Consider the following 27,464-nt stretch of genomic DNA (forward strand, 5'->3'; position numbering starts at 1 on the left):
ATTAGCAGTTTTGTTTCCCATGTCAAATAAAAACATGTCTGGATTTAGATATGAAGAGATTTTATTCAGAAAGATTATTGCAATAGGGAGAATGCACCAATCTCAGAAATCTGCAAGCACCTCACAAAATCAAACAGAAAAAGGCTTTTCTTTAGTAGGGAGGTGTAAGAAGGGTTAGCAGGAACTTTCAAGAGATGGAGGTGTGGAAGTGGCAAAACCAGGGTACTTTAACAGGAAATGTTTCTAGGGTCTTCGGATTCTGAGAATAAGCTGTTGAGGGAGGATGTTGCGCATATCCTTACCCTCTAGTGTATGTTTAAACCTGGGGGCAAGCCAAAATTTAGGAGTATGAGGGGAGGAAAAAGGCCTAACATTTGGTCAAGACAAAGAAGAGGGTAAGAAATGGGCAACCAACAGCACTCCTATTTAAACTTCCACAGTTACATCAATCTTTATTGCATGTCTTGTGCATAAGACACTGTAGTCACTCCCTGTGTTATGCACTAAGGGTACAGTAATGATTAATTCAGAATCCTAAAGCAGTGGTACCAGTGGAAGTTGATATGGGAAGGGATCAGATTGTGCAGAGCCATTTAGAAATTGTGAAAATGTTAGCTCTTTATCCTAAGCATGATGGGAAGCTGTCCTTATTTTAATATTTAATTTAAAAAGAAGGTGGAGAGGAGTCCTCTCCTATAATGAAAGAAATAAAAATTAAAGCCACAGTAATTTACTATTTCTCATCTATTACCTTGTTTAAAAAAAAAGTATTCTTAGTTTGGAAATGCACAGTGTTAGTAAAGTCATGGGAACCTGGAATTCTCATATATTACTCATGGGACAGAAAAATGGTATAGCCCCTACATAGAAGATTCAGCAATAGTTAACAAAACTATATGTATTCATTATCTATTGCTGTGTAACAAATTACCTGAAATTTAGCAGTCTGAAACTATATACATTGTTGTAGTTAACTGTTTCATAGTTTCTGTGATTGGAGAATGTGGAAATAGCTTAGCTGGGTGGTTCAGGTCTAGTCTATCATGAGGTTGCCGTCAAGCTGTCAGCCAGGGCTGCAATTATTTCAAGGCTGAACTGGAGGAGGTTATGCTTCTAAACTCTATCAAGTAGCTGATGACAAGCCTCAGAATTTCAGTTTCCAAGCTCAGTTGCTCGCCATGGGGGGACTTCCTTCGGCTACTCTATTATCCTCATGACATGGTAGGGGTCTTCCCTCTCAAGCCTCCCTCTTAGTATGGAAGCGGGCTTCTACCCAGACCAGTGAGTCAAGGGAAAGAGAGTGAGAGAGCAAACACAAGATAGAAGCCATAGTCTTCTTATAACCTAAATTAAAAATGACATCTCATTACTTCTTTTGTATTCTATTTCCTGAAAGTGAATCACTAAGGGTGCCCATAATCAAATGAATGGGAATTGAGCTCTACCTCTTAAGGGGAGGATTATCAAAGAGTCTAAAACCACAACACTACATGTAAGCTTTTGCCTTTTAACTCAGAAACTCCATTCCAGGAATATACCCCAAATACACATTGGCAAAAAAATAAAAAATAAAAGTTACTCATTGTGCTACTATTTTTAATACCAAAAGACATCAGTCAACCCAAACATCTACTAACAGGTCTAGCTGTATAAATTACAGTATACACACAAAACAGTACTATTCAGCTGTAAGAGAGAGACAGAGAGAAGTGTCTCTATGTACTAATATGGAGGTAACTTCAGGATATAATGTTATATGAGGGGAAAAATGAAAATAGTTTGTTATTACCATTTATTTTCTAAAAATGTGAATATGTATACAGTTAATTCTACTTATTCATGGTAGCTATGTTCAGTTAAGTTGCTGCAAACACAGAATTAGTGAATACTGAACCATTTCTCCAAAGGGGAATAAATCAACATAAAATAGATTATAATCTTAAATTACAACTTTGTATAATTAAGATTATAACCTTAAAAACAACTTATGTTGGTGGATTCTATTTTCTTTATTTTACCAAAAAAAAACCCAAGGTTCAGAACAGTTAAGTAATTTGCCTAAGGTCCAGTAACAAAGGCCAGAGTTAGATTCAAACCCTATCCAACTGACTCCAGAGCTGGAGTTTCTTGCACTACACTGAACTGTCCCTACCATCCCCGTCATCTGTTCATCTCTGTATGAGAGCTGAAGCAGGAAGGCAGAACATCCCCTTGTTTAAACTCAGCCGGGAATGTATGCATGGGGTAACTCAAATTTTTTGCTACTCTGTGCATGTCTGCCAATGACCGAAAAAGCACTGTGAGTATCGATTTTGAGATTATAAATACATTTTAGCAAGTAGGTGAATTTACAGATACAGAATCTGTGAATAATGAAAATCAACTGTATATGTTTACCTTAAAAATAAAAAGCAAATGATGGAAGAATAAGCCATCAAATAAAATATAATCTACAAAAGGTATTATTAGTTATCTATTGAATTGTAGCAACCTACCCCAAAACTTAGTGGCTTAAAACAACACACATCTATTGTTTCACAGTTTATGTTGGCCAGGAATCTGGACGTGGATTATCTGAGTCCTCTGCTTCTGGGTCTTCTACAAGTCTAGAAGACCCCAGGCTGGGGTCTCTCTCATCTGAAGACTCAAATGGGGACAGATTCATTTCCAAGCTCAATTACATGATTGTTGGCAAAATTTAATGCCTCAAGGATTGTTGGATGAAGGGCATTCATGTCCTTGCTGGTTGTTGAGAGGAAGCCACCCACAGTACTTTGCCATCCAATTTACAACTTGCTTATCTAGGGAGTCAAGAGAAGAGTCTGTAAGCAAGATGGAAGTCACAAACTTTTATAACCTTATTATCAATATATAAGTGACATCCCCTCTATATTGCCATATGCCATTGGTTAGAAGCTGCTTACTTATGCAGAGGGTATTACAAAAGGCCATGAATATCAGGAGGTGGGAATCACTGGCAGCTACCTTAGACACTTCCTACCCCAGGGAGCAAGGAAATAAGATAGAAGGGACAGAAATCATACCTAATTTTCTTTGAATATACCATGTTCTGTTGATTTGACTTTGTAACCACAAGAAATTGTACATAATTATAAAACAAAATTAAATTTTATAAACCAATTCCAAACTTCTGCTTCTGATCAAAGTGAAGTAATAGGGAACGGATGGGAACTTTCACCTGAACCAATGGAAAAACCAGAGAAGTGTATGAAGCAATGGCTTTAAAGGTATTAGACATCGGGCTGTGAAGGACAGTGACCCTTGAGAGATGGGAAACAAATTGAGGTGACCCTCTGACTGCCCAGTTTACTGCCTTGAGAACACTTCTAGGTATGACACAGGACAAGAGAGTCCAGGCAGGGGCCAACAGACTTCCAGAGTGGAGGAGAAAGAACTAATAGTACAGAAAGACCAAGGCAGCTATATTCACAGCAGAGGCCTAAGAGGAGAAAGCTGCACAGAAAGAGAGCTCCAGAGACTTGCAGAGGGTCCACTTCAAGTATTTAGGAGAATACTGCTCAGTGCATATATGTAAGGAAAATCAGAGTGTGGGAAAAGAGACACCAGAAAGGAAGGAGGAAACAGTAACTGGAGCTCACAAAAAGCCAAGATTAATGCCTGTCCCCACCAGCCAGACTGGAAAACTTTACAATTCCATGGGAGGAATACACAGAAGGGTCTTGCCTCAATAGTGGGAAATTATTAGCTCTATATTTAAAGCTTGCTCTGGTGCCACCTAACAACTGTTTCCAAGTAACTTAACTGAACTATAGAAAAAAGCTTCAAAAATACGTATTGGAACACAGAAGTATCTATCATCCAACAAGGTAAAATTCACAATGTCTACCACTTAATCAAGAATTATCAGGCATGTACAGAAATTGGAAAATGATACTCATAATGAAGAGAAAAATCAGTCAAAGAAGAAAAACAGACCAGAATTGAAAAAGATGTTGGAAATTGTAGAGATAGATATTAACAAGTCACTATAGATCTTGCAGTCATTAAAAGGATAATGTGAGAATATTATGAACAACTTTAGCCTCATAAATTTGGCAAGGTAGAATAAATGGACCATTTCTTCAAACACCAAAACTCAACTAAGATGAAATAGATCATCTGCATGGTCCTATAACTATGTAAAAAGTTGATTTTTAAAGACCTCACAAAAAAGGAAAAATGGTTTCACTGGAGAATTCTACCAAAATTTAAAGAATTAACACTGATTTTACACAACCCTTCCAGAAAATAGAAGAGGAGAGAATACTCCCCAAATCATTTTATCAGGAAATTATTACCAAAACCATACCAAGACTGTACAGTGAAAGAAAACTACAGATCAATGTGTCCCATGAATGTAGACATAAAAATCCTCAAAAAAATATTAACAAACCAAATTCAACAATCTATAAAAAAATTATACACTATGACTAAGTGAAATGTATTCCAAGCATTCAAAGCTGGCTCAAAATAGAAAATTAGCCAACAAGATACAAAGAAAAAGTAAATGATTATATCAATTGACACAAAACAGGCATTTGACAAAAATCTAATACTCATGAAGGATAAAAAAAATTCTCAGCAAAATAGTAACAGAGAGGAATTTCCCTAACTTAATGAAGAGCATATACCAAACAAACAAAAAACAAAAAAATACAACCCACAGAAAATATAATACTTAATGATGAAAGACTGAATGATTCCCCTCTTAGATCAGGAACAAGACAATGATGTTTGCTCTCACCATTCTACTTCAACATAATACTGGAAATTCTACCCACTAAAATAACACAAGAAAGAAAAATTAGAAGCATACAGATCAGAAAGGAAAGAAATAAAACTGTCCCTATATGCAAATGACATGAATGATTGTCTATGTAGGCAATCCAAAGGAATTTACCAATATTATGCATAAAACTAAGTGAGTTCAGCAAAGTAAGAGGATACAAGATCAACACAAAAATTAACCATATTTCTCTATACTAATAATAAAAACATGCAAGCACAAATAAAAACAGTACCATTTTTAATCACTCCAAAGAAATTGAAACACTTAGGCTTACACTTATCAAAACATGTAGGATTTTAGGAAGAAAATCACAAAATGTCATTAAAAGAAATCAAATAAATAGAGATATACCATGGTCACTGATATGAAGACTACAAACAGTAAAGATGTTAATTATGTCCAAATTGATCTATAGGCTTAAAGCAATTTCTCTTAAAAATGACAGCAAGTTTTGTTTTGATTTTTGTAGACTTAGACAAAATTATTTTAAAATTTATATGGTGTTCCTTAAAAAAACTAAAAATAGAGTTCCCATATGATCCAGAAATGTCACTCCTGGGCATATATCCAGAAAATATGAAAACTCTAATTTGAAAAGATACATGCACCCCAATGTTCATAGCAGCACTATTTACAGTAGCCAACACATGGAAGCAACCTAACTGTCTTCAACAGATGAATGGATAAAGAAGATGTGGCACATACACACAATGGAATATTACTCAGCCATAAAAAAGAATGAAATAATGCCATTTGCAGCAACAAGGATGGACCTAGAGATTATCATACTAAGTGAAGTAAGTCAGAAAGAGGAAACACAAATATCATAAGATATCACTTATATGTGGAATCTAAAAAAAGATACAAATGAACTTATTTACAAAACAGAAATAGACTCACAGACATAGAAAACAAACTTATGGTCATCAAGGGGAAAGGTGAGGAGGAATATATTAGGAGTTTAGGATTAACAGATAGACACTACTGTATATAAAACAGATAAACAACAAAGACCTATTGTATGGCACAGGGAACTAGATTCAATATCTTGTAATACCCTATAATGGAAAAGAATCTGAAAAAGAATACATATATATATAAACGAATCATCTTGCTATACAACTGAAACCAACACAACACTGTATATCAACTATACTTCAATAAAAAGTTGCTTGTTGGGCTTCCCTGGTGGCGCAGTGGTTGAGAGTCCGCCTGCCGATGCAGGGGACACGAGTTCACGCCCTGGTCCAGGAGGATCCCACATGCCGCGGAGCGGCTAGGCCCGTGAGCCATGGCCGCTGAGCCTGCACATCTGGAGCCTGTGCTCCGCAACGGGAGAGGCCACAACAGTGAGAGGCCCGCATACCGCATTAAAAAAAAAAAAAAAAAAAAGTTGCTTGTTTTGAAAAAAAAACAACTTACATGGAAAGGAACAGGCCCTAGAATAGCTAAAACAATCTTGACAATGAAGAAAAAAGTGGAAGGAATTACTCCCACAACTTCTATTAAACATTGTACTGGAGTTTCTAGTCAGTGCAATAAGGCAAAAAAGAAATTAAAACTGTCTGGTTTGGAAAGGAAAGGGTAAAACCACATTCACTTGTAGATAACATGATCTTCTATGCAGAAAATCCAATGTATTCTACCAAAAAATGGTACTAGAACTAATTAGTAAGCTCAGGAAGGTTGAAGTATACCAGATCAATTATACAATAATTAGTTGTACTTCCACGTACAATCAATAAATAACCAGAAATTAAAATTTAAAACATCTACAGTAGAATTTTTAAGTATGAAAGGTTTGGGGGCAAATCTAACAAAAGATGTGAAACACCTGTACACTGAAAACTATAAAACAATGCTAACAGAAATGAAAGAAGACTTAAAGGAGCTACATCACGTTCATGTGTCAGCTCATTATTTTTATAATGTCAAATTCTGCAAATTGATTTATAAGTTCAGTGCAATCTATTCAAAAGAGCAGCAAGCTTTAGAGGAGAAACTGACAAGGAAAGAAATAAAACTGTCACTGTATGAGAAGGACAGTTTTATATTCATATGGAAAGGAAAAGGACCAAGAATGGCCAAAACAACTTTGCAAAAAAAAAAAAAATTTAACTTTAAGGCTTAACATTACCTGATCTCAAGGCTTATTATACACACACTGCAATAATCAAGAGAGTGTGGTATTGGTGTAAAGATAGAAAAATGTATAAATGAAACAGAATAGACAGTTCAGAAATAGATCCAACCGATACAATAACAAAGGCAATTCTGTGGGGGAAAGAATCACCTTTTCAACAAATAGTGCTGGAATAATTGGATATTGATCACTTAAACTGAACCCTAATCCATTCTTCATACTACATACAAAAAAAAATAACTCAAAATGGCTCATAGCCCCAAATATAAAATCTAAAACTATAAAACTCCTAGAATAAAATTTAGGAGAAATCCTTTGTGACCTAGGATGAGGCAAAGATTTCTTAGTTGACACCAAAAGCATGAATCATAAAATAATAAATGGTAAATTGGACCTCTGGTATTCAAAAGACACAGTTTAAGGGAATAAAAAGAGAAGCCACAGACAAGGAGAAATTGTTTCCAAGTCAAATATCTAATAAAGAACCATCAGCCAGAATATATGAAGACCTCTAACAACAAAATTATTTAAAACTGACCAAAAGATTTAAACAGACACTTCACTAAAGATATACTGATGGCAAATAAGAACAGGAAAAGATGCCCAACATCATTATTCATCAGGGAAATGCTATGGTATCATAATGAGATACCATTAATCACTTACTAAAATTACTATAATTTTAAAAACGAATATTACCAAATACTGGCAAGGATGTAATGAACTTTTACACACAGCTAGTGGGAATGTAAAATGGTGCAATCCCTTTGGAAAACAGGCAATTCCTCAGGTTAAGTATTCACTGACTATATGATCCAGCCATTCCATTCCTAATGTTTATCCAAGAGAATTAAGTATTAGGCATGTACACAATACAACATACAATATCCAATACATGTGCATGCAAACATTTGTACAGGAATGCTCATAGCAGCTTTATTTGTAAAAGCCAAAAACTAAAATTAACTAAAATGTCCATCATAGGCATCCATACGATAGAATACTAATCAGCAAGAGAAAGGAATGAACCCTTGGTACACATAGGAAATCGGATTAAATTCAAAATAAGTATGCTGAGTGAGAGAAATCAGTAAAAACAAGAGTGCATACGTTATGATTCTACTTATATCAAATTCTAGAAAATGTAAATGAATATATAGTGGCAGAAAACAGGTCAGTCGTTGCCTGGGGATGAGGCAGAGAGCCAGTTGGGGAAGAGGAATTAATTTCCAAGCGATAAGAAGAAACTTTGGGGGATGACGGACATTTTCATTGTCTTGACTGTGGTGACAGTTTCACTGGTGTATACATAAGCCAATATTATCAAATATGTGCGATTTATTGTTTGTCTATTAAACCTCAATAAACCTGCTTTTAAAAAACCCTACAGCATGCCTTAAAATGCCCTACATTATCTTCCTCAATTTTTTTGACATCATCATAAACCACTTCCTCTCATTCATTCCACTTCAGACATTCTTGTTCTTCCTCAACTCACTTTCACTTTAGGGCTTTTGAGAATGCTCCTCTTACTAGTATACAGATTTATCACTACTCTCACCAATTACCGTAGCAAATAAGAAATATTTAGATTACCTCCCCAAAATGAAAATACCTTTTTCTTCTGGTCTTCCCTTCTCTTCTCATCTTTCTTACTCCCAGCTTAGCCACACCTTAAAAGCTTCCTGATGTATAAAATTTGGGGTAGGGCTTCCCTGGTGGCGCAGTGGTTGAGAGTCTGCCTGCCGATGCAGGGGACACGGGTTCATGCCCTGGTCTGGGAAGATCCCACATGCCACAGAGCGGCTAGGCCCGTGAGCCTTGGCCGCTGGGCCTGCGTGTCCAGAGCCTGTGCTCCACAACGGGAGAGGCCACAACAGTGAGAGGCACGTGTACCACAAAAAAAAAAAAAAAAAATTGGGGGGTAATTCCACTCAGGTTATTAAATGAGTAAAACTGTTCATTCACTCTATCATTTAGTTGTTCAGCAAATATTCAGTGAACATCTACTATGTGTCATGCACTCCTCTATAGCTTCAGCTATATCATTTTAATATAGCTAAATATTCCTGCTCCATTCATGCTTAAATGCTACCAAAATAGATAGACAATACACAATAAACAGGATAAGTTACAATATGACAAAAGTACCCTTTAAAAAGTGAAATAAAACAAGGAAAATTAGGAATGCTTAGGGGAGTGTTGTTGTATCAAACATGGAGGTCTGCTAGTCTTAGAGAATTCTGATCTAACCAGTCATCTAAGAACTCAGACTCATAATACAGTGTAATTCTACAGTGATAAAACACAGTATAATGATAATTAAGAGTCTATGCTCCCTAGGTCTACCAGAAAGAGAATAATAAAAATTAGAGCAGAGATAAACAAAATAGAAAATAAAAACAACAGAGAAAATTAATGAAACCAAGAATTGATTCTTCAAAAAGATCAACAAAATTGGCAAACCTTTAACTAGACTGACTAAGAAAAAAGAGATTTAAATAACTAAAATCAGAAATGAAAGAGGGGACATTACAACTGATTTTACAGAGCTTAAAAAGATTGTGAGAGAGTACTATGAACAACTGTACACCAACGAATTGAATAATCTAAATGAAACAGACAAATTCCTAGAAACTCAAAACTTACCAGTACTAAATCATGAAGAAACAGAAAATCAATAGATATAAAACCAGTAAGGAGATTGAATAAGTAATCAAAAACCTCGCAATAAATAACCCTGACTACAACTGTTGGGGGCACTTTCCTCCACAGTAGAGGTCGAGGAGACATGAAGGTCATATTTCACCCCATTAGAGATGAAGAGTCTGAAACGCAAAGAAAAGCAAGATCTAGACAAGCAAGACAGTCTAGAAGATCAACACAGCATAGATTGATCTTTAGGAAGCTGAAAAAACAACATGAAGAAGTCATTGTACCCAAATCAGAGAACAAGAAAAAGAAAAAGGGGCAAAAGGAAAGCAGGATAAAGAGAAGGAAGAAGAAAAGAAGCAGAAACATCTAGAGAAGATGAATATGAACAAAAGTACTTCAGAACATATGATAAGATTTATCAGCCTTGTCTCCCAAGGCAATAGAAATAAAAGAATAAACAAATGCGATCTAATCAAACTTATAAGCTTTTGCACAGCAAAGGAAACCATAAACAAAATGGAAAGAGACAACCAACAGACGGGGAGAAAATACTTGCAAATGATGTGACTGACAAGGACTTAATTCCAAAATATATAAACAGCTCATACAACTCAATAACAAAAAAACAACCCAGTCAAAAAATGGGCAGAAGAGCTAAATAGATATTTCTCCAAAGAAGACATACAGATGGCCAACAGGCACATGAAAAGATGCTCAACATTCTAATTATTAGAGAAATGCAAATCAAAATTACAATTAGGTACCACCTCACACCAATCAGAATGGCTGTGATTAAAAAGTCTACAAGTAATAAATGGTGGAGAGGGTGTGGAGAAAAGGGAACCCTCTTACACCATTGCTGGGAATGTAAATTGGTGCAGCCACTATGGAAAACAGTACGGAGGTTCCTCAAAAAACTAAAAATAGAGTTGCCATATGATCCAGCAATCCCATTCCTGGGCATATACCTAGACAAAACTATAATTCGAAAAGATACATGCACCCCTATGTTCACAGCAGCATTATTTACAATAGCCAAGACAGGGAAACAACCTAAATGTCCACTGACAGATGAATGGATAAAAATGTGGTATATATATATACAATGGAATACTACTCAACCATAAAAAAGAACAAAATAATGCCATTTGCAGCAACATGGATGCAACTAGAGATTATCATACTAGGTAAAGTAAGTCAGAAAGAGAAAGACAGATACCATATGACATCACTTATATGTGGAATCTAATATATGACACAAATGAACTTATCTATGAAACAGAAACAGACTTACAGACATAGAGAACAGACTTGTGGTTGCCAAGGGCGGGTGAAGGGGTGGGGAGGGATGGAGTGAGAGTTTGGGATTAGCAGATGCAAACTACTATATATAGAATGGATAAACAACAAGGTTCTACTGTATTGCACAGGGAACTATATTCAATATCCTATAATAAACCATAATGGAAAAGAAAAAAAATGTATCAGCCTTACAGACAATAACTGACTTCAAGTTCAACCACTCCATCCTGTTCACTTTCTTTTTTTTTTTTTTTTGTAACTTGTTAGTTTGTTTATGTCTCTCTGGGCATCATTCCCCACATGTGGGGCCCAGCTCTCTGGAACCTTCACTGGCCATCCTTTCCTCGTTTCTCCCCTGGGCACCAGAACCACATAGGTAGATACATCCACGTGTCTCCCGCATCTGTAGACGCCTCCTGCCTCTTGTGCTATTTGGCCAAACTCTGAGGCTCCCCCCGCACCTTCATCTCCGGGTCTGTCCTGGTGGGGCCTTCCTCCCTGGGGTAGTAGCGCAGGGGATTGGGCCACAGTTCCTCGCCGATGATCTCAGCAATCCTGTTAGACCCTGGGCAGTTGTGGTCAGACAACCAGTTGAGGAAGTTAAGGCTGGTGGTGTCCTGCCTGCAGCTGGGGCCTCCTCATTCATAATCCCAGAACCACTGGATGGGAGTGGAACGAGAGGCCCTTATATCCAGCAATGCTAAGGCGATACTCTTTAACGATCATGTCATTCCAGAAGCAAGGGTTGTTCCGAAAGAAAAACATCAACCTGCAGTGGTGCCTGGGATGGCCCAGTTCCTGCACCTCCAAATTGATCATGCAGTTGAGCGTGTCTTCATCTTGGTCACTGATCATGGCCGATATCTGGGAGTGGTTCATAATGGCTCTGGCCCATAAGCCAGGAATGCCCTGGATGATGGGCCTTCTGCAATCCAACTGAGGATTCCGCCTTTGAGTGATCTTGCGCTTGCCCTGCTGGCTTGGGCATTCAGAGTGCTCAGCTCTAACTGATGGGCCCCCAGTGCCTCCAGCAGGGGCCGGGCGGTCGTGGGTCCCGGCTCTGGCTCTTCCTGCCCCTGCTCCTGGGGCTTCTCCTCCCACTCCTCTGCCTGCATCTCCTTCTGCTCCTCCTCTGCCACCACCTCCACCACTTGCAAGATGTCCTCCACCAGCAGCCCTAACTCCTCCCAGATTCCCGCCACCTCTCCCTCCTCCAGGGCCACACCTTGTTGCACGACCTCCACCCTGAAGATTGTGGCCTCCTTGCCTGACCCACCAGCTAGTGTCCGTGCTGTACCCACCTCCCCCACTGCACCTGGGGACCCGCGGGCCCCTGCTTCCTGAGCACCCCCTCCCACAACTAGGATGACCCAGGGTCCCTGGGCAGCGCCGCCTTCCCCAGACCCCGCCTCACTCACCATGTGGCCCTGGCCCTGAGCTGGGGCAGCTGCGAAGAAGTGGGAGGTGGAAGCACAGCACATGGCCCGCAGAGCAAGCAGGCCCAGCGACCAGAGTCACCCTGTGCCACAGACCTCAGGGTGGGGGGCGAGGGCATCCTGTTCACTTTCTACCATGAACAGTTCACTCTACGATTCAAGTCATCTAAACAGGCCAAACAATCTTGTAGGTATAACTTCTGCGTATTCCAGAAGATTAACAAAAGAAAATGAAAAAGAGGGAGAAAAGAGAGAAGAAAAAGGAGAAAATAAAGCACACCCTAAATCAATCAGAGAACAACAGTGACCAAGAGAGAAAAAAGATCTACAGGAGTTTTATTTTGGACACAAGATAGAGATGAAAATGAAAAAGAACAACAATCAGATACAGATGGGAGACCCAATAAGAAAGAAACTTAGATGGATTCCATTTCTAGATGTGAAAAAAGTTCTATGTCATCTAGTGATTGGTATTAATTCCTTGCTGGGTTGCTCTGGATCATACAGTTACTTTACAAAAAGAAAGACTTACAGTAGCAGGCTAGAAAAGAATGACTCACCTGACTTTAAAAAGCTTTATGAACAAATTCGAACTGCAAATGAAAAGCTGAAAGCATAGCTACATGATACATATATGGAACTGACAGATCTTAAACTGCAATTGGAAGAGGCCACCCAGAGACAAGAAAGATTTGCAGATAGGTCACTATTGGAAGTTGGGAAAAAAGAGGACAGAGAGCTCTAAAAAGAATATCTCAAGTGAAAGAAGAGCTCAAAATGTTAACAGATCTAAAAGCAGTCAACCAGAGGCTAAAGGATGAAAATGGGGACTTGATCAGAGTCATAAGCAAACTTTCCAAGTTAAATAAAAAGCAGCAAGTAATGGAATTGCACATATTTGTAATCCCATGGACCATAACTGAAAGTCACTGGAAACTGGGAAGGATTCTTGGAGGCTATCATTTTTGGATATGCTGCCAATTGCCTACTTATCTAGGATTTCTGTTTCATTTTGTTTTTCTTTTTTTTCCCTTGTATCAAGGTCATTGTTTCATGTTAATGCAGCTGCTGAGAAGTGGGGTTTTTCATTTATTTATTTTAAATAACTGAGAAAACTTGTGTACAACTCCAGCATATAAAGAAAGTGTTCAAGGCCAGATATGCCTCAGATATTTAATCAGCAAGCCTTAGTTGTACGTAAATACTTTTGTGTCAACAAAAACTTTCAGCTCTCACAGAAGACAGTTGTTCAGCATTTTTTGATCTGCCAGTTTTCAGTTTTTCAATATTTTGGATTTTTTGCTTTACATCTAAGTTTGGGTTTGTATTTTTTCTTTATAACTCTTCATGTGGCAGACATTTCTATGTTTTCATACCTTTATCATTTACAGAAAAGAACATGTGCTCTTCTGAGATTGTTGTTAGGTGCAGGCTAATGCTGCTGTGTTGTCCCCCAGCTGGAACTGAGTTGCTTGGAGGAACATTTTTTCTCATTGCTTGTGCAATATGCATTTATTTCTTATATGAGTGCTTTAAAGTCAATTGAGATTAGATTCTTCTAAGTCCTACTTTCTGCCTTCACTGGTAGGATGTTGTTTCTGTTGTTTATTATTGTAGAATAAGAGATTAGACCCTGTAACCTTCACATTCATTTTGCAGGTACTGATTGATACTGTATATATAAGTGTGTGTTGCTTGATTTTTAGAAAACCCCGTGGCACACTTGACTATTTTCTTATTTCAAAAATCTGTTAACACAAGTAGGCTATTCCATAATAGTGTTAAAAACAAAATTTGCTAACAATGTGATGTAAAGACTTTAAAAGGTACCCTATCTTTACAAAACTTTTCTACTGTAAAGTGCTTTTATTTTCAGTTTGCATTTGATAGTTTTCAACCACAATTTAAGTTGCATAAGATAAATCCTTCACATTTCAAATACCTATATTTACCTGAGTGTTGTCTAAAATTGTTGTGCTAGCCAAAGTAATGCTATGAAGTCATTTCCAGATTTAACCCATGAGTTAATGTTAAATGCATTGTTATTGCCATGGGAAGAGGTACTGACTTTGATACTACCAGCATGTCCAGACTATACATGTACCAGTGACCTTTAAAAAAAAAAAACCAAGTACATAATGAATATGGCTTTTATTTGGACAAATAGCTTTATATTTTAATTAAACCATGCAAAAAATATTACATCTTTCTAGCACATAACTGTCTCCTTATCCACTGAACATTTTAGACTTTTGAATAAATTGTACATTGGAAAGCTTATGGTCACTAGTTGCATTACTGATTGTAGTGTATATTATACAAAATGTGAATTTGTCCCCCCTCATTTTAGAAGGTCACTGTGTTCTACTGCCTATTTGAGATTATTTTGGGGTTGGGAAAGAGTGTTTCCCCAGAGGATTTTAAGTCTTCTCTCTCGATGGGTTTTATGAAGACGTGAGGTTATGTTCTTACCACCAAGCTCAGGATTCTAGATTTTTAAAGGTACAAGGATAGTTATGGGAATTTTATTTTGATTTGAGCTGTATGAATAGAACATCTGAATATAGAGAATTTCCATGATCTTATGTGGGCCTAAAATACACAGATAATTGAACAGTTTGAGTGACTGCGCAACATTTAGGCATGAAAACAGGAATAAAATTAAGAAAACAATTTCATTTATAATAGCAAGAAAAAGAATAAAATACACGGGACTAAAGTTAATCAAGGAGACAAAAGACTTGTACACTGAAAACTACAAAACATTGCGGAAAGAAATTAAAGAAACACACAAACGGAAAGAAATCTCATATTCATGGACTGGAAGATTTAATACTGTTAAGATGTAAATATCATCCAAAGTGGTCTACAGATTCAATGTAATTTCCATCAAAACTCCAATAATGCTTTTTGCCGAAATAGAAAAATCCATCCTAAAATTTATATGTAACCTTAGGAAACCCTGTATAACCAAAACAATCTTCAAAAGAAAAACAATGTTGTAAGTCTAACACATCCTGATTTCAAAACTTATTACAAAGCTACTGTAATCAAAAGAGTGTGGTATTGGCATAAGAATAGACATATAAACCAACGTAATAGAATAGAGAGGACAAAAATAAACCCTTGCATATATGGTCAAATGATCTCAACAAAGATGCCAAGACCATTAAAAGGGGAAAGAACAGTCTTTTTCGATAAATAGTGCTGGGAAAACTGGATAGCCACATGCAAAAGGATGAATTCGTACCCTTATCTAACACCACATATAAAATTACCTCAAAATGGATCAAGGTCCTAAACAAAAGCCACCTGTCAAAGCTGACTTTCAGAAATGAAGGGGAGATAAAGACTTTCCCAGACAGCAAAAACTGAGGAGGTTCACACCACTATACCAGCTTTACAAGAAATGCCAAAAGGAATTCTTTAAGCTGAAATGAAAGGATACTAGCTAGTAACATGAAAATACAAAACACAGTTGTAAAGGTAAGTACATAGTCAAATTCAGAATATTCTAATACTATCATACAATGGTGTATTAACCACCTAACTCCAGTAGAAAGGTTAAAAAAGATAAAAGTATTAAAAATAACTGTAGCCAAAATAATTTGTTAATGGATATACAAATAAAAAGACATAAATTGTTACATTAAAAACATAAAATGAGGGGGAGTAAAGGGTAGTTTTGTATGCAATCAGGTTATCATCAGCTTATAATAGAATAAAATATTTTATGTGAGCCTCATGATAATCACAGCAAAAACCTATAGTAGATACACAAAAGATAAAGAGAGGGGAATCAAAGAACACCTCTAAGGAAAATCATCAATTAACAAAGGAAGACAGCAAGAGAGGAAGAAAAGAAAAATAGAAATACAAGACAGTCAGGAAACAATTAATAAGATGGCATCAATAAATCTTTGCTGATCAACAGTTACTTTAAATTGATTAAATTATCCAGTCAAAAGGCATAGAGTGGCTGAATAGATTAAAAAAACAACAACAAAACAAGACCCAACAATATGCTGCCTACAAGAGACTCACTTCAGCTTTAGGAACATGTATAGGTTCAAAGTTACAGAATGGGAAAAGATATTCCAAGCAAATGGAAACCAAAAGAGATCAAGCATAGTTATACTTATATTAGACAAAATATATTGTAAGTTAAAAACTGAAAGAGACAAAAAATTCATTATATAATGATAAAAGGGTCAATTAATCAAGATAATACAATATTATAAATATATATACACCCAACATTGGATTACCTAAATATTAGGCAAATACTAACAGATCTGAAGGGAGAAATAAAACTACAGTAATAGTAGAGGACTTCAATACCCCACTTTCAACAATGGATAGATCATCCAGACAGAAAATCAACAAAGGAACCTGAACTATATTTTAAATAAAATGGACACATACACAACATTTCATTCAACAGCAAAGGAATATACATTCTTCCCAATGGCACACAGGACATCCTCCAGGATAAATCATAAGATAGATCACAAAACGAGTCATAGCATATTTATGAAGAGTGAAACCATATCAAGTATCTTTTCTGACCACAGTGGTATGAAACAAGAAATCAATAACAGAAGCAAAACTGAAAAGCTCACAAATATGTGCCCACTCTTGACACTTCTATTGAACATAGTACTAGAAGTACTAGCCAGAGCAATTAGTCAAAAAAAAGAAAAAAGCCATCCAAATTGAAAAGTAAAAAGTAAAAGTGTCTCTGTTTTCAGATGACATGACCTTATATACAGGCATACCTCAGAGATATTGAGGGTAAAGTTCAAGGCCACTGCAATAAATTGAAGAGCACAATAAAGTGAGTCACACAAATGTTTTGGTTTCCTAGTACATATAAAAGCTATGTTAAAAATATACTGTAGTCTATTAAGTATGTAATAGCATCATATCTAAAAGCATGTAATACTTTAATTTAAAAATAACTTATTGCTAAATAATGCTAGCCACCATTTGAGCTTTCAGCGAGTCTTACTTTTTGTTGATGGAGAGTCTTGCCTCAATGTTGATGGCTGCTGACTGATCAGTGGCGGCTGCTGGAGGTCAGGGTGACTGTGGCAATTTCTATAAGACAACAGTGAAGTGTGCCACATTAATTGACTCTTCCTTCACGTATGATTTCTCTGTAGCATGCAATGTTTGATAGCATTTTACCCACAGGACTTCTTTCAAAATTGCAGTTAATCCTCTCAAACCCTGCCGTTGCTTTATCAACTAAGTTTAAGTAATATTCTAAATCCTTTGTTGTCATTTCAACAGTCTTCACAACATCTTCACCAGGAGTAGACTCCATCTCAAGAAACCACTTTTTTTGCTCATTCATAAGAAGCAACTCCTCATCCGTTACAGTTTTATCATGAGATTGTAGCACCTCAGTCACATCTTCAGGCTCCACTTCTAATTCTGCAAGAATTACCAAAATGTGACACAGAGACAAAAAGTGAGCAAATGCTGTTGAAAAAATGGCACCAATAGATTTGCTCAACACAGGCTTGCCACAAACCTTTGGTTTGTAAAAAAAACAACATCTGCAAAACATAATAAAGGGAAGCATGATAAAGCAAAGTATGCTTGTACAGAAAACTAGAGACTTTACCAAAAAACTTGTTAAAATAATAAACAAATTCAGGAAAGTTGAAGGATACAAAATCAATATGCAAAAATCAGTTATTCATCTATATACAAACAATGAACTATTGGAAAGAGAAAGTAAGAAAACAATCCCAGGGAATTCCCTGGCAGTCCAGTGGTTAGAACTTAGTGCTTTCACTGCCGAGGGCCTGGGTTCAATCCCTGGTCAGGGAACTAAGATCCTGCAAACCACACAGCATGGCCAAAAAAAGAAATCCCATTTACGACAGCATCAAAAACAATAAAGTACTTAGGTATAAACTCAAACTGTAAACTGAAAACTATATGATACCAATTTAAAAAACTGAAGAGGACACAAATAAATGAAAAGATAATCTGTGTTCATAGTTTGGAAGACTTAATATTGTTAAAATGTCTATAGTAGCAAAACAATCTGTAGTTTCAATGCACCCACTATTAAAATTCCATTGGCATTTTTCACAGACATAGAAAAAACAATCCTAGAATTTATTGGGAACCACAAAGACCCTGAATAGCCAAAGCAATACTGAAAAAGAAGAACAAAGCTGGAGGCAACATATGTCCTGATGTCAAACTATATTACAAATCTATAGTAATCAACAGAATGGTACTGCCATAAAAACAGACACATAAACTAGTGGAACAGACTAGAGAGCCCAGACATAAACCCATACATATACAGTCAGCTAATCTTCGTCAAGAACACACAATGGAGAAAGGATAATCTCTTCATTAAATGGTGCTGGGAAAACTGGGTATCCACATTCAGAAGAATGAATGTAGACTCCTACCTCACAAAAGTTATCTCAAAATGGATTAAAGACTAAATTTACCTAAAGACTAAAAAACCATATAACTCCTAGAAGAAAATAGGGGAAAAGCTCCTTGACATTGGTCTTGGCAATGATTTTTTTTGGATATGACATCAAAAGCAGAGGAAATAAAAACAAAATAAACAAGTGGAACTACATCAAACTAAAAAGCTTCTAACTACAAGTAACTCAATTTCGTTTCTTTTTATGGCTGAGTAATATTCCATTGTATATGTCATACAGAGTGAAGTAAGTCAGAAAGAGAAAAACTAATACTGTATGCTAATGCATATATATGGAATCTAAAAAAAAAAATGGTACTAATGAACCTAATGGCAGGGCAGGAATAAAGACACAGACATAGAGAATGGACTTGAGGACATGGGTGGCAGGAGAGGGGAAGCTGGGGTTAAGTGAGAGTAGCACTGACATATATACACTACCAAATGTAAAATAGATAGCTAGTGGGAAGCAGCAGCATAGCACAGGGAGATCAGCTCGGTGCTCTGTGATGACCTAGAGGGGTAGGATAGGGAGGGTAGGAGGGAGGCTCAAGAGGGGATATGGGGATATATGTATGCATATGGTTGATTCACTTTGTTGTACAACAGAAACTAACACAGCATTGTGAAGCAGTTATACTCCAAAAAAGATGTATAAAAAATTTTTTAAATAAAAATAATTAGAAATCTCAATAAATTAATTAATTAAAAGGCTTCTGAAAAGAAAAGGAAATAATGAACAAAATGAAAAGACAACCTATGGAAGAGGGGGAAATACTTGCAAATCATTGATCTGGTAAGAGGTTAATATCCAAAATATATAAGGAACTCATACAACTCAATAGCAAAGAAACAATCTGATTATAAAATGGGCAGAGAAATTGAAGAGGCATTCTTCCAAAGAAGACATCCAAATGGTCAACAGGTATATGAAAAGGTGCTCAACATCACTAATCATCAGAAAGAGCAAATCAAAACCACTCTAACCTCATACCTGTTAGAATGGCTATTATCAAAAAGACAGATACCAGGGCTTCCCTGGTGGCGCAGTGGTTGAGAGTCCGCCTGCCGATGCAGGGGACACGGGTTCGTGCCCCTATCCCGGAAGATCCCACATGCCGCGGAGCGGCTGGGCCCGCGAGCCATGGCCGCGGAGCCTGTGTGTCCGGAGCCTGTGCTCCGCAACGGGAGAGGCCACAGCAGTGAGAGGCCCGCGTACAGCAAAAAAAAAAAAAAAAAAAAAGACAGATACCATGTTGGCGACGATGCAGAGAAAGGGGAACCCTATACACTACTGGTATGAATGTAAATCAGCAGAGCTATTATGGAAAACATATGGAGGTTTCTAAAAAAGTCCTGCTTGTGGGCATATATATCAAAAGGAAGTGAAATCACTACTTGAAGAGATATCTACAGCCCCATGTTCACTGCAGCATTAATCACAATAGTCATTTTTATAACTACATGACAGGACTTCCCTGGTGGCACAGTGGTGAATCTGCCTGCCAATGCAGGAGACACGGTCTCAAGCCCTGGTCCAGGAAGATCCCACATGCCGCGGAGCAACTAAGCCCATGCACCACAACTATTGAGCCTGTGCTCTAGAGCCCACAAGCCACAAGTACTGAGCCCGTGCGCCTAGAGCCTGTGCTCCGCAAGAGAAGCCACCGCAACAAGAAAAGCCACCACAACAAGAGAAGCCCCTGCACCGCAACAAAGAGTAGTCCCTGCTCACCACAAGTAGAGAAAGCCCGTGCACAGCCACCAAGACCCAATGCAGCCAAAAATAAATAAATAAATAAATTTATTTTTAAAAACTACATATGACTATATATATATATATATATAATTCAGCTATAAAAAATGAAGGAATTCCTGTACAACGCGGTGGCTATAGTTAACAATACTGCATCATATGTTTGCAAGTTGCTAACAGAGTAAATTTTGAAAGTTCTTAGCACAGGAAAAACACCTGTAGCTATATGAAGTGATGGATGTTAGCTAAATTTATAGTGGCAATCATTTCACAATATATGCATATCATTATGCTGCATACCTTAAACTTATACAATGTTTGTTATATGTCAGTTATATCTCAATAAAACTGGGGGGAAAAAGGAAATCCTGCTGTTTGTGACAACATGGATGGATCCTGAGGGCATTATGGTAAGTAAAGTCAGATAGAGAAATATAAATACTCAATGACCCCACATATATAAAATATAGAAATGCTAAACTCATAGAAATTGAGAGTAGTTTGGTGGCTGCCAGGGGCTGAGGGCCAGGGAAAATGAGATGTTGGTCAAATGGTACACACTTTCAGTTATATAATAAATAAGTTCTGGGGATATAATGTATAGTATGGTGACTACAGCTAACAATACTGTATCATATACTTGAAAGTTGCTGAGAGTAAATCTTAAATGATCTCACCACAAAAATAAAATGATAACTATGTGAGGTGATGAAGGTGTTGACTAACCATATTGTGGTAAATGTCACATTATAAATATATATTGCATGTATCAAATTATCACTTTGTACACCTTAAACTTACACAATGCTATGTCAACTATATCTCAATAACTCTAGGGAGAAAAACAAATTTAGGATTATAAGGTTTTTACTTAACATCTTTGGTATGTAATTTTTTATCATACACCTGAAATCTTTGGTTCCTAAAGACATTCATAACTACAGTAGTTCTCCCTTGACCACAGGGGATATGTTTCAAGAGCTGCAGTGGATGCCTGAAATTGAGCTCTGTTTTTTCCTATACATACATCCTATGTAAAGTTTAATTTACAAATTAGGCACAATAAGAGACAATAACTAAAAATTAAACAATGATAACAATATACTGTAATAAAAGTTATCTGAATGTGGCCTTTCTCTCAAAATATCTTCTTGTACAAATTTAATGCCTTTTCCATCTTAACTTAAGCATTTATCATGCACTGTGGCCATAACTTTTGAAGTCTGAGGTGTGACAGCAAAACCAGCATGAATTATTTTTCCATCTTCACAATTTCAGGTTTGTTCTTACCATAGGTCTTAGCAATCTCAGCATACAGTTTTTTTCTTTACCTTTTCACTTTAAGAAAACATTTCACAGCCTCTCTTTGGCATATCTTAATTGCCAGCATCACTACTATTGTGCTTCAGGGCCATTACTAAGTAAAATAAGCAATACTTGAACACAAGCACTGTGATACCATGACAGTTGATCTGATAAACGAAATTACTAAGTGACTTCACAGGCAGGATACACTGGACAAAGGGATGATTTATGTCCCAGGGAGTGGGACAGTAAGACTTCTTCACACTACTCAGTATGATGTGCAATTTAAAACTTACAAAGTATTTACAGAATTTTCCATTTAATATTTTTAGATGGAGGTTGACAACAGGTAACTGAAAACACAGAAAGCGAAACCGCAGATAAGGGGGGACTACTGTATTTATTTGATCCATTCCTTCATTTCTTTTTCTTCTCTCTGTATGTGTATGTATCCAATATTATTATCAATACCAGTATTATGAGTAACAGAACAGTTACTGAAAAAAACCTTCTTTGCCATTCCTTTATCCTTATGATATATCTCACCAGGGAAAAACAGACAAACAGTTTAAAGTTACTTGAAATTATTTCTCAGTATGGTTAACCACCAATGCTATACATGTTTAGTTTCATTTTGCTAAATTTTTAGGTGTCACTTCATTTTGACTTTGTTTTCTTACTATTTATACTATTTACATGGTTCCAAAGTCAATTATACAAAACAAAGTTACATTTATGAGAGGTCTAAGGGATATCACTATCCTTTCCACCATGTTCAGTCACCTTAGAGCAAAACATTTTAATTAATATTTGGGTCTTTCCTTTCAGCATTTGTACTTATATATAAGAAAATATGTCCACTTGTTCCCACCACTACCTGTCTTTCTTAGAAGACAGTGTACTGTAATTCTTCTGTGCCTTGCTTTATTTAAGAACATGACTGGAGAGTATAAAAAGATGTATCTCATTCCTTTTTAGAGTTGCATGGTCCCCAGTGTGCAGATATACTATATTAAACATTTTCTATCAATAATCATTTAGGCTGTTTATTGTCTTTTTTCTGTTGTGTATAGTGCTATGATGAATAAACATAAGTATGCACCTCTTTTTTTAAGATTTTTTTTTGATGTGGACCATTTTTAAAGTCTTTATTGAATTTGTTACAATATTGCTTCTGTTTTATGTTTTGGGTTTTTTGGCCCTGAGACATGTGAGATCTTAGCTCCCCAACTACAGATCAAAGCTGCACCCCTGCATTGGAAGGTGAAGTCTTAACCACTGGGCTGCCAGGGAAGTCCCAAGCATGCATCTCTTAATATTTCCCCAACATATCTTTAGAAGATTCCTAAAAATGTTTAGAAATTGCATATGTAATTTTGCTAGATACATCCAAGTTTATTCCAAACTAATCACTTCTTTTAACACAGAAGAAATTTTAATATTAATATAAGCCATTTTATCAATCTTTTCTTCATGCACAGTGTTAAACATTTTTCCCTATCCTAAGGCTATGAAGAGTCTCCTATATAATTACCTGGAAACTTTGTCATTTTGCATTTCATATTTATATTTAATTGACCCAGAACAATTTATTAAAAAGATAATTTTTCCCCTTCTGATTACAATGCCACTTTTGTCATAAAGTTACTCATATATAATTTTTTCATTCTCAGGCTCTCATTTCATTAATCTATTTTTGTCACTCGTGTCAATACTGTATTGCCTACATTACTACAGCTTTGTGGGAAACCTTAGTCTGATCAATTCTCTAACATTTGTTCTTAATGAGTGACTTGACTATTCTTGTCCCTTAGTATTTCCATATATATATTAGAATCAACTAGATACAGATATAGATATATCACAATTTGTATGTGTTTGCAAAATAAAATAAATGAAAAGTAATTGAGGTCTCTTTAACATAGCATGAGTTAGATCACCAGACACAAAGGCAGTGAAATGGACAAAGGAGAAGACAGGAGAGCTGAGATCAGAAGCACTGTGTCTTAAATGCAAATCAAATTTAAATGTGTGCACATTGGAATTAGTAGCCTATTTCAAGAAAAGAGAGAGGGATAAACAGGACAAATATTAGCTAAGAATGTGCTGTCTGCAGATGTAGAGAACAAACGTATGGACACCAAGGGTGGAAAACCATGGTGGGGTGGGGATGGTGGTGTGCTGAATTGGGCGATTAGGATTGACATGTATACACTGATGTGTATAAAATTGATGTCAAATAAGAACCTGCAGTATAAAAAAACAAACAAAAAAAACAACTAATACTAAACTTTCTTTGGGTTATTTGTATGGAAATATGTTAATATAAATGTTTCAGACATTACATGAAATTTCTAAAAATCTTATATGTTCTGGTATAATGTTTTAAGTCATAATTCTAGTTATTACTTTAAAATGTATATATCGGAAATAACTAAAAAACAATGCGCTGTCTGCCAGGATTTCACATACAGATGAGCAAACAGACACTGAGGGTTAAAAAGGTCTTCATAAATGTCACACAATCTATTAATAAGGGAACAAGGGTTAAAACTCAGGGCCATCTGACTTTAGAACCAATGTCTTTCCACCACACCAAGCTCCTAGAAGGGCAGGGTAAAAGGGAGAAATGAGCAAGCAGTGACAATTCCAAGGTCCTGGGTCCATCCACAGACACAAATCAACTTATATTATCAAAATTAAAAAACACATAAAGACCACATTTATTGAACCTTTTCAACCCATCTTTCCATCATTCTATAAGAAGAATTTTACACATACTTTTAGGGTCTGATGGTCAAGTCCCCTCCCCTTAGTGCAGTTTCTAGGTCTTGGCACTTTTTGACTCATGCTTTCTTCATGTCCTCTTTGGGTAATTACTGCATGGCCGTAATTATGAGAGGCTAACATTAACAATATTACCACATGCCTAACTTATTATGTAGTATAATCAGGAACATGTAACTTCAAAATAGACCATATGTAATTTGTTCTGTTATGCTAATCATTCAGTTCCAAATCTTAAAAGTTTAACATGCCAAAGTGAAAATTTATATAAACAAAACTTTTTATTGTCTTGTATTAGCTTTGATAAAAAAATTAAATACATTAGAAATATGATTTCACTTGTAAAACAGTACCAACAAAGATGCCTAGAAACACATTAAATCTGTGAGTTTTGTGGTACTTATTAAGGCTTGAACAGATACTGAAGGTTTTTCTATGCTTAGTCCATTCTTATGATTTCACCACTATATGAATTCTCTGATGTACAGTGAGCTGTGATTTCTGGATGAAGGCTTTTCCACATAAAGCACATTGATAAGGTTTCTCCCCAGTATGAATTCTCTGATGTACAACAAGGTCTGACTTCTGGGAAAAGGCTTTTCCACATTCAACACATATATAAGGTTTCTCTCCCGTATGAATCCGCTGATGTCCTGGGAGGTGAGACTTTTGAGAGAAGGCTTTCCCACATTCAGTACAAACGTAAGGTTTTTCTCCTGTGTGAATCCTCTGATGTCCAATGAGATGTGACTGCTGACAGAAGGCTTTTCCACATTCATTGCATTTATAGGGCTTTTCTCCAGTATGCGTTCTCTGATGTATAATGAGCTGTGACTTCCGGGAGAAGGTCTTCCCACATGCAGTACATTCATAAGGTTTCTCCCCAGTATGAATTATCTGATGTATAATAAGTTCTGACTTTCTGCTGAAGGCTTCCTCACACTGAGCACATTTGTAGGGTTTCTCCCCCGTGTGAATCCTTTTATGTATGATGAGGTGGGACTTCTCACAGAAGGCTTTCCCACATTCAGTACACTCATAAGGCTTCTCTCCAGTATGAGCTCTATGATGTATAATCAGCTGTGACTTCTGGGAGAAGGCCCTCCTACACTGATTACATTCATATGGCTTTTCACCAGTATGTATTCTCTGATGTATAATGAGGGGTGATTTCTGGGAGAATGCTTTCCCACAGTCACTACATTCATATGGTTTTTCACCAGAATGAACTCTCTGATGGATAATGAGGGATGATTTTTGAGAGAAGGCTTTTCCACATTCAGAACATTCATAAGGTTTCTCCCCAGTATGTGTCCTCTGATGTACAATGAGATGTGATTTCTCACTGAAGGCTTTCCCACAAGCACTACAACCATAAGGTTTCTCTCCAGTATGAATTCTTTGATGTATAATGAGCTGTGACTTCTTGAGAAAAGATTTTCCACATTCAATACATACACAGATCTTCTCCCCAGTTTCAACATTCACATATTGAATAAGAGATTGTTTATCGCTGATGATTTTTCCATATTTACTATCTGCACAGTGTTTCACTCTATTATGAATTTTTTCATGCTTAGAATAGGAAGAACTAGTAGTTCTCCCACATCCAAAATTCTCATCTGTGTTTTTTCTTGCATAACCCCTATTACAACTGAATAGGTTTACAGTAGGTTCCAAGCTCTTTTCAAATGAATCACACTTATACAGTCTTTGTCTTGAAGTATCTAGGTCTGTGCAGTTATGAAATATTTTTCCAAATGCATTATATGTATAGTTTGACGCTTCAATAACTGTTTTGTTGTTGATGACTGTGACTTGCCTGAGAAGTCTGTCTTGATTTTCCTGATCTCTCTCCAGCTGGTTGCCTTGCCAGACCTTTAAAACGGAGTACAATGAATGATCCCTTGTGACACTTTCCAGTATGTCCTTATGAAAGTAAACATCTCCAAGTGTATCCAATTGATGTGTGTCAAGTCTAGTCTCCCTGTCTGAAAGAATAAAATTGTAGAGATAAAATCAGAAAGATATAAAGATTGAGTAGAGGACAGAAGAGGTGAAACAAATGGATGATCCAGGATGGTCCATGAAGACAGAGAACTGGGCAGGCAACAGGCCATTTAAAACACAACAAAACATGTAAATTTATTGGGTGAGTAACTAAAGATGGACTTTACTTCTGATAATGGTGGCATGAGGTAGTCACGGAGTTCCCCTCGTCAGAAAACAAGTATAAAACTGAATAAAATAATTTTAAAAATATCCAATTCAGGGCACTGGAAAACTACCAAAGGCAGGCCACAAGGTGAAAAGTGTTTACTTGTCAAAAATTTCTACTTCATTAGGTAAGAATGGGGAGTTTGTGGCATTCTTTCCTAAGGTTTTCCTGTCTCGCACCCCTAGTTTATGGGGCATTGACAGATAACACAAATCCACAAGATACAGTTTTATGCTGATAGTAGAGCAGCTAGGAATTTAACAAGGAGAATTTGTAAGCTAAAGAATCATAGAAAGGTTGAGATAATGAACTTGCGATACAGTCCCACCTGACTGCTAAAATATTTGTGAAAAGAGACCCAAGTGAGCCCAGCAGTGATTGAAAGGCTGGGGAAACTTGCAAATTTCCTATACTTTTAAAGTGTTCTGAGACATGCACAATCCAGGTGGCAAAGAGTAGAAGTCATACTGGCTTTAGGTGTCTAATAAACCTCTGTCCAAATCATTAGTTCACATCTATAGCCAGGCTTAATCAAACAAACAAAACTAAGCAGAGATATTAGTGATGACACTCCACAGGACAGAAAGAT

At 36.6% G+C, this 27,464-nt stretch overlaps 1 protein-coding gene across 6 annotated transcripts in view; it reads right to left on the reverse strand.

The window, feature by feature from the left end:
* Positions 1–24,258: 24,258 nt before the first annotated feature.
* ZNF300 (zinc finger protein 300) overlaps positions 24,259–27,464 on the reverse strand; it is a 56,025-nt gene continuing 52,819 nt past the window's right edge. For all 6 annotated transcript variants that reach the window (XM_081231628.1, XM_081231626.1, XM_081231627.1 and 3 more), the window contains exon 6: positions 24,259–26,648. In XM_081231628.1, the coding sequence (XP_081087754.1) occupies positions 25,108–26,648 (1,541 nt within the window). In that variant the 3' untranslated portion in view covers positions 24,259–25,107. The remainder of the gene's footprint in view (positions 26,649–27,464) is intronic.

The sequence above is a fragment of the Mesoplodon bidens genome (assembly GCF_964165515.1).
Source record: "Mesoplodon bidens genome assembly, chromosome: 4".
In the NCBI taxonomy this organism is placed as follows: domain Eukaryota; kingdom Metazoa; phylum Chordata; class Mammalia; order Artiodactyla; family Ziphiidae; genus Mesoplodon; species Mesoplodon bidens.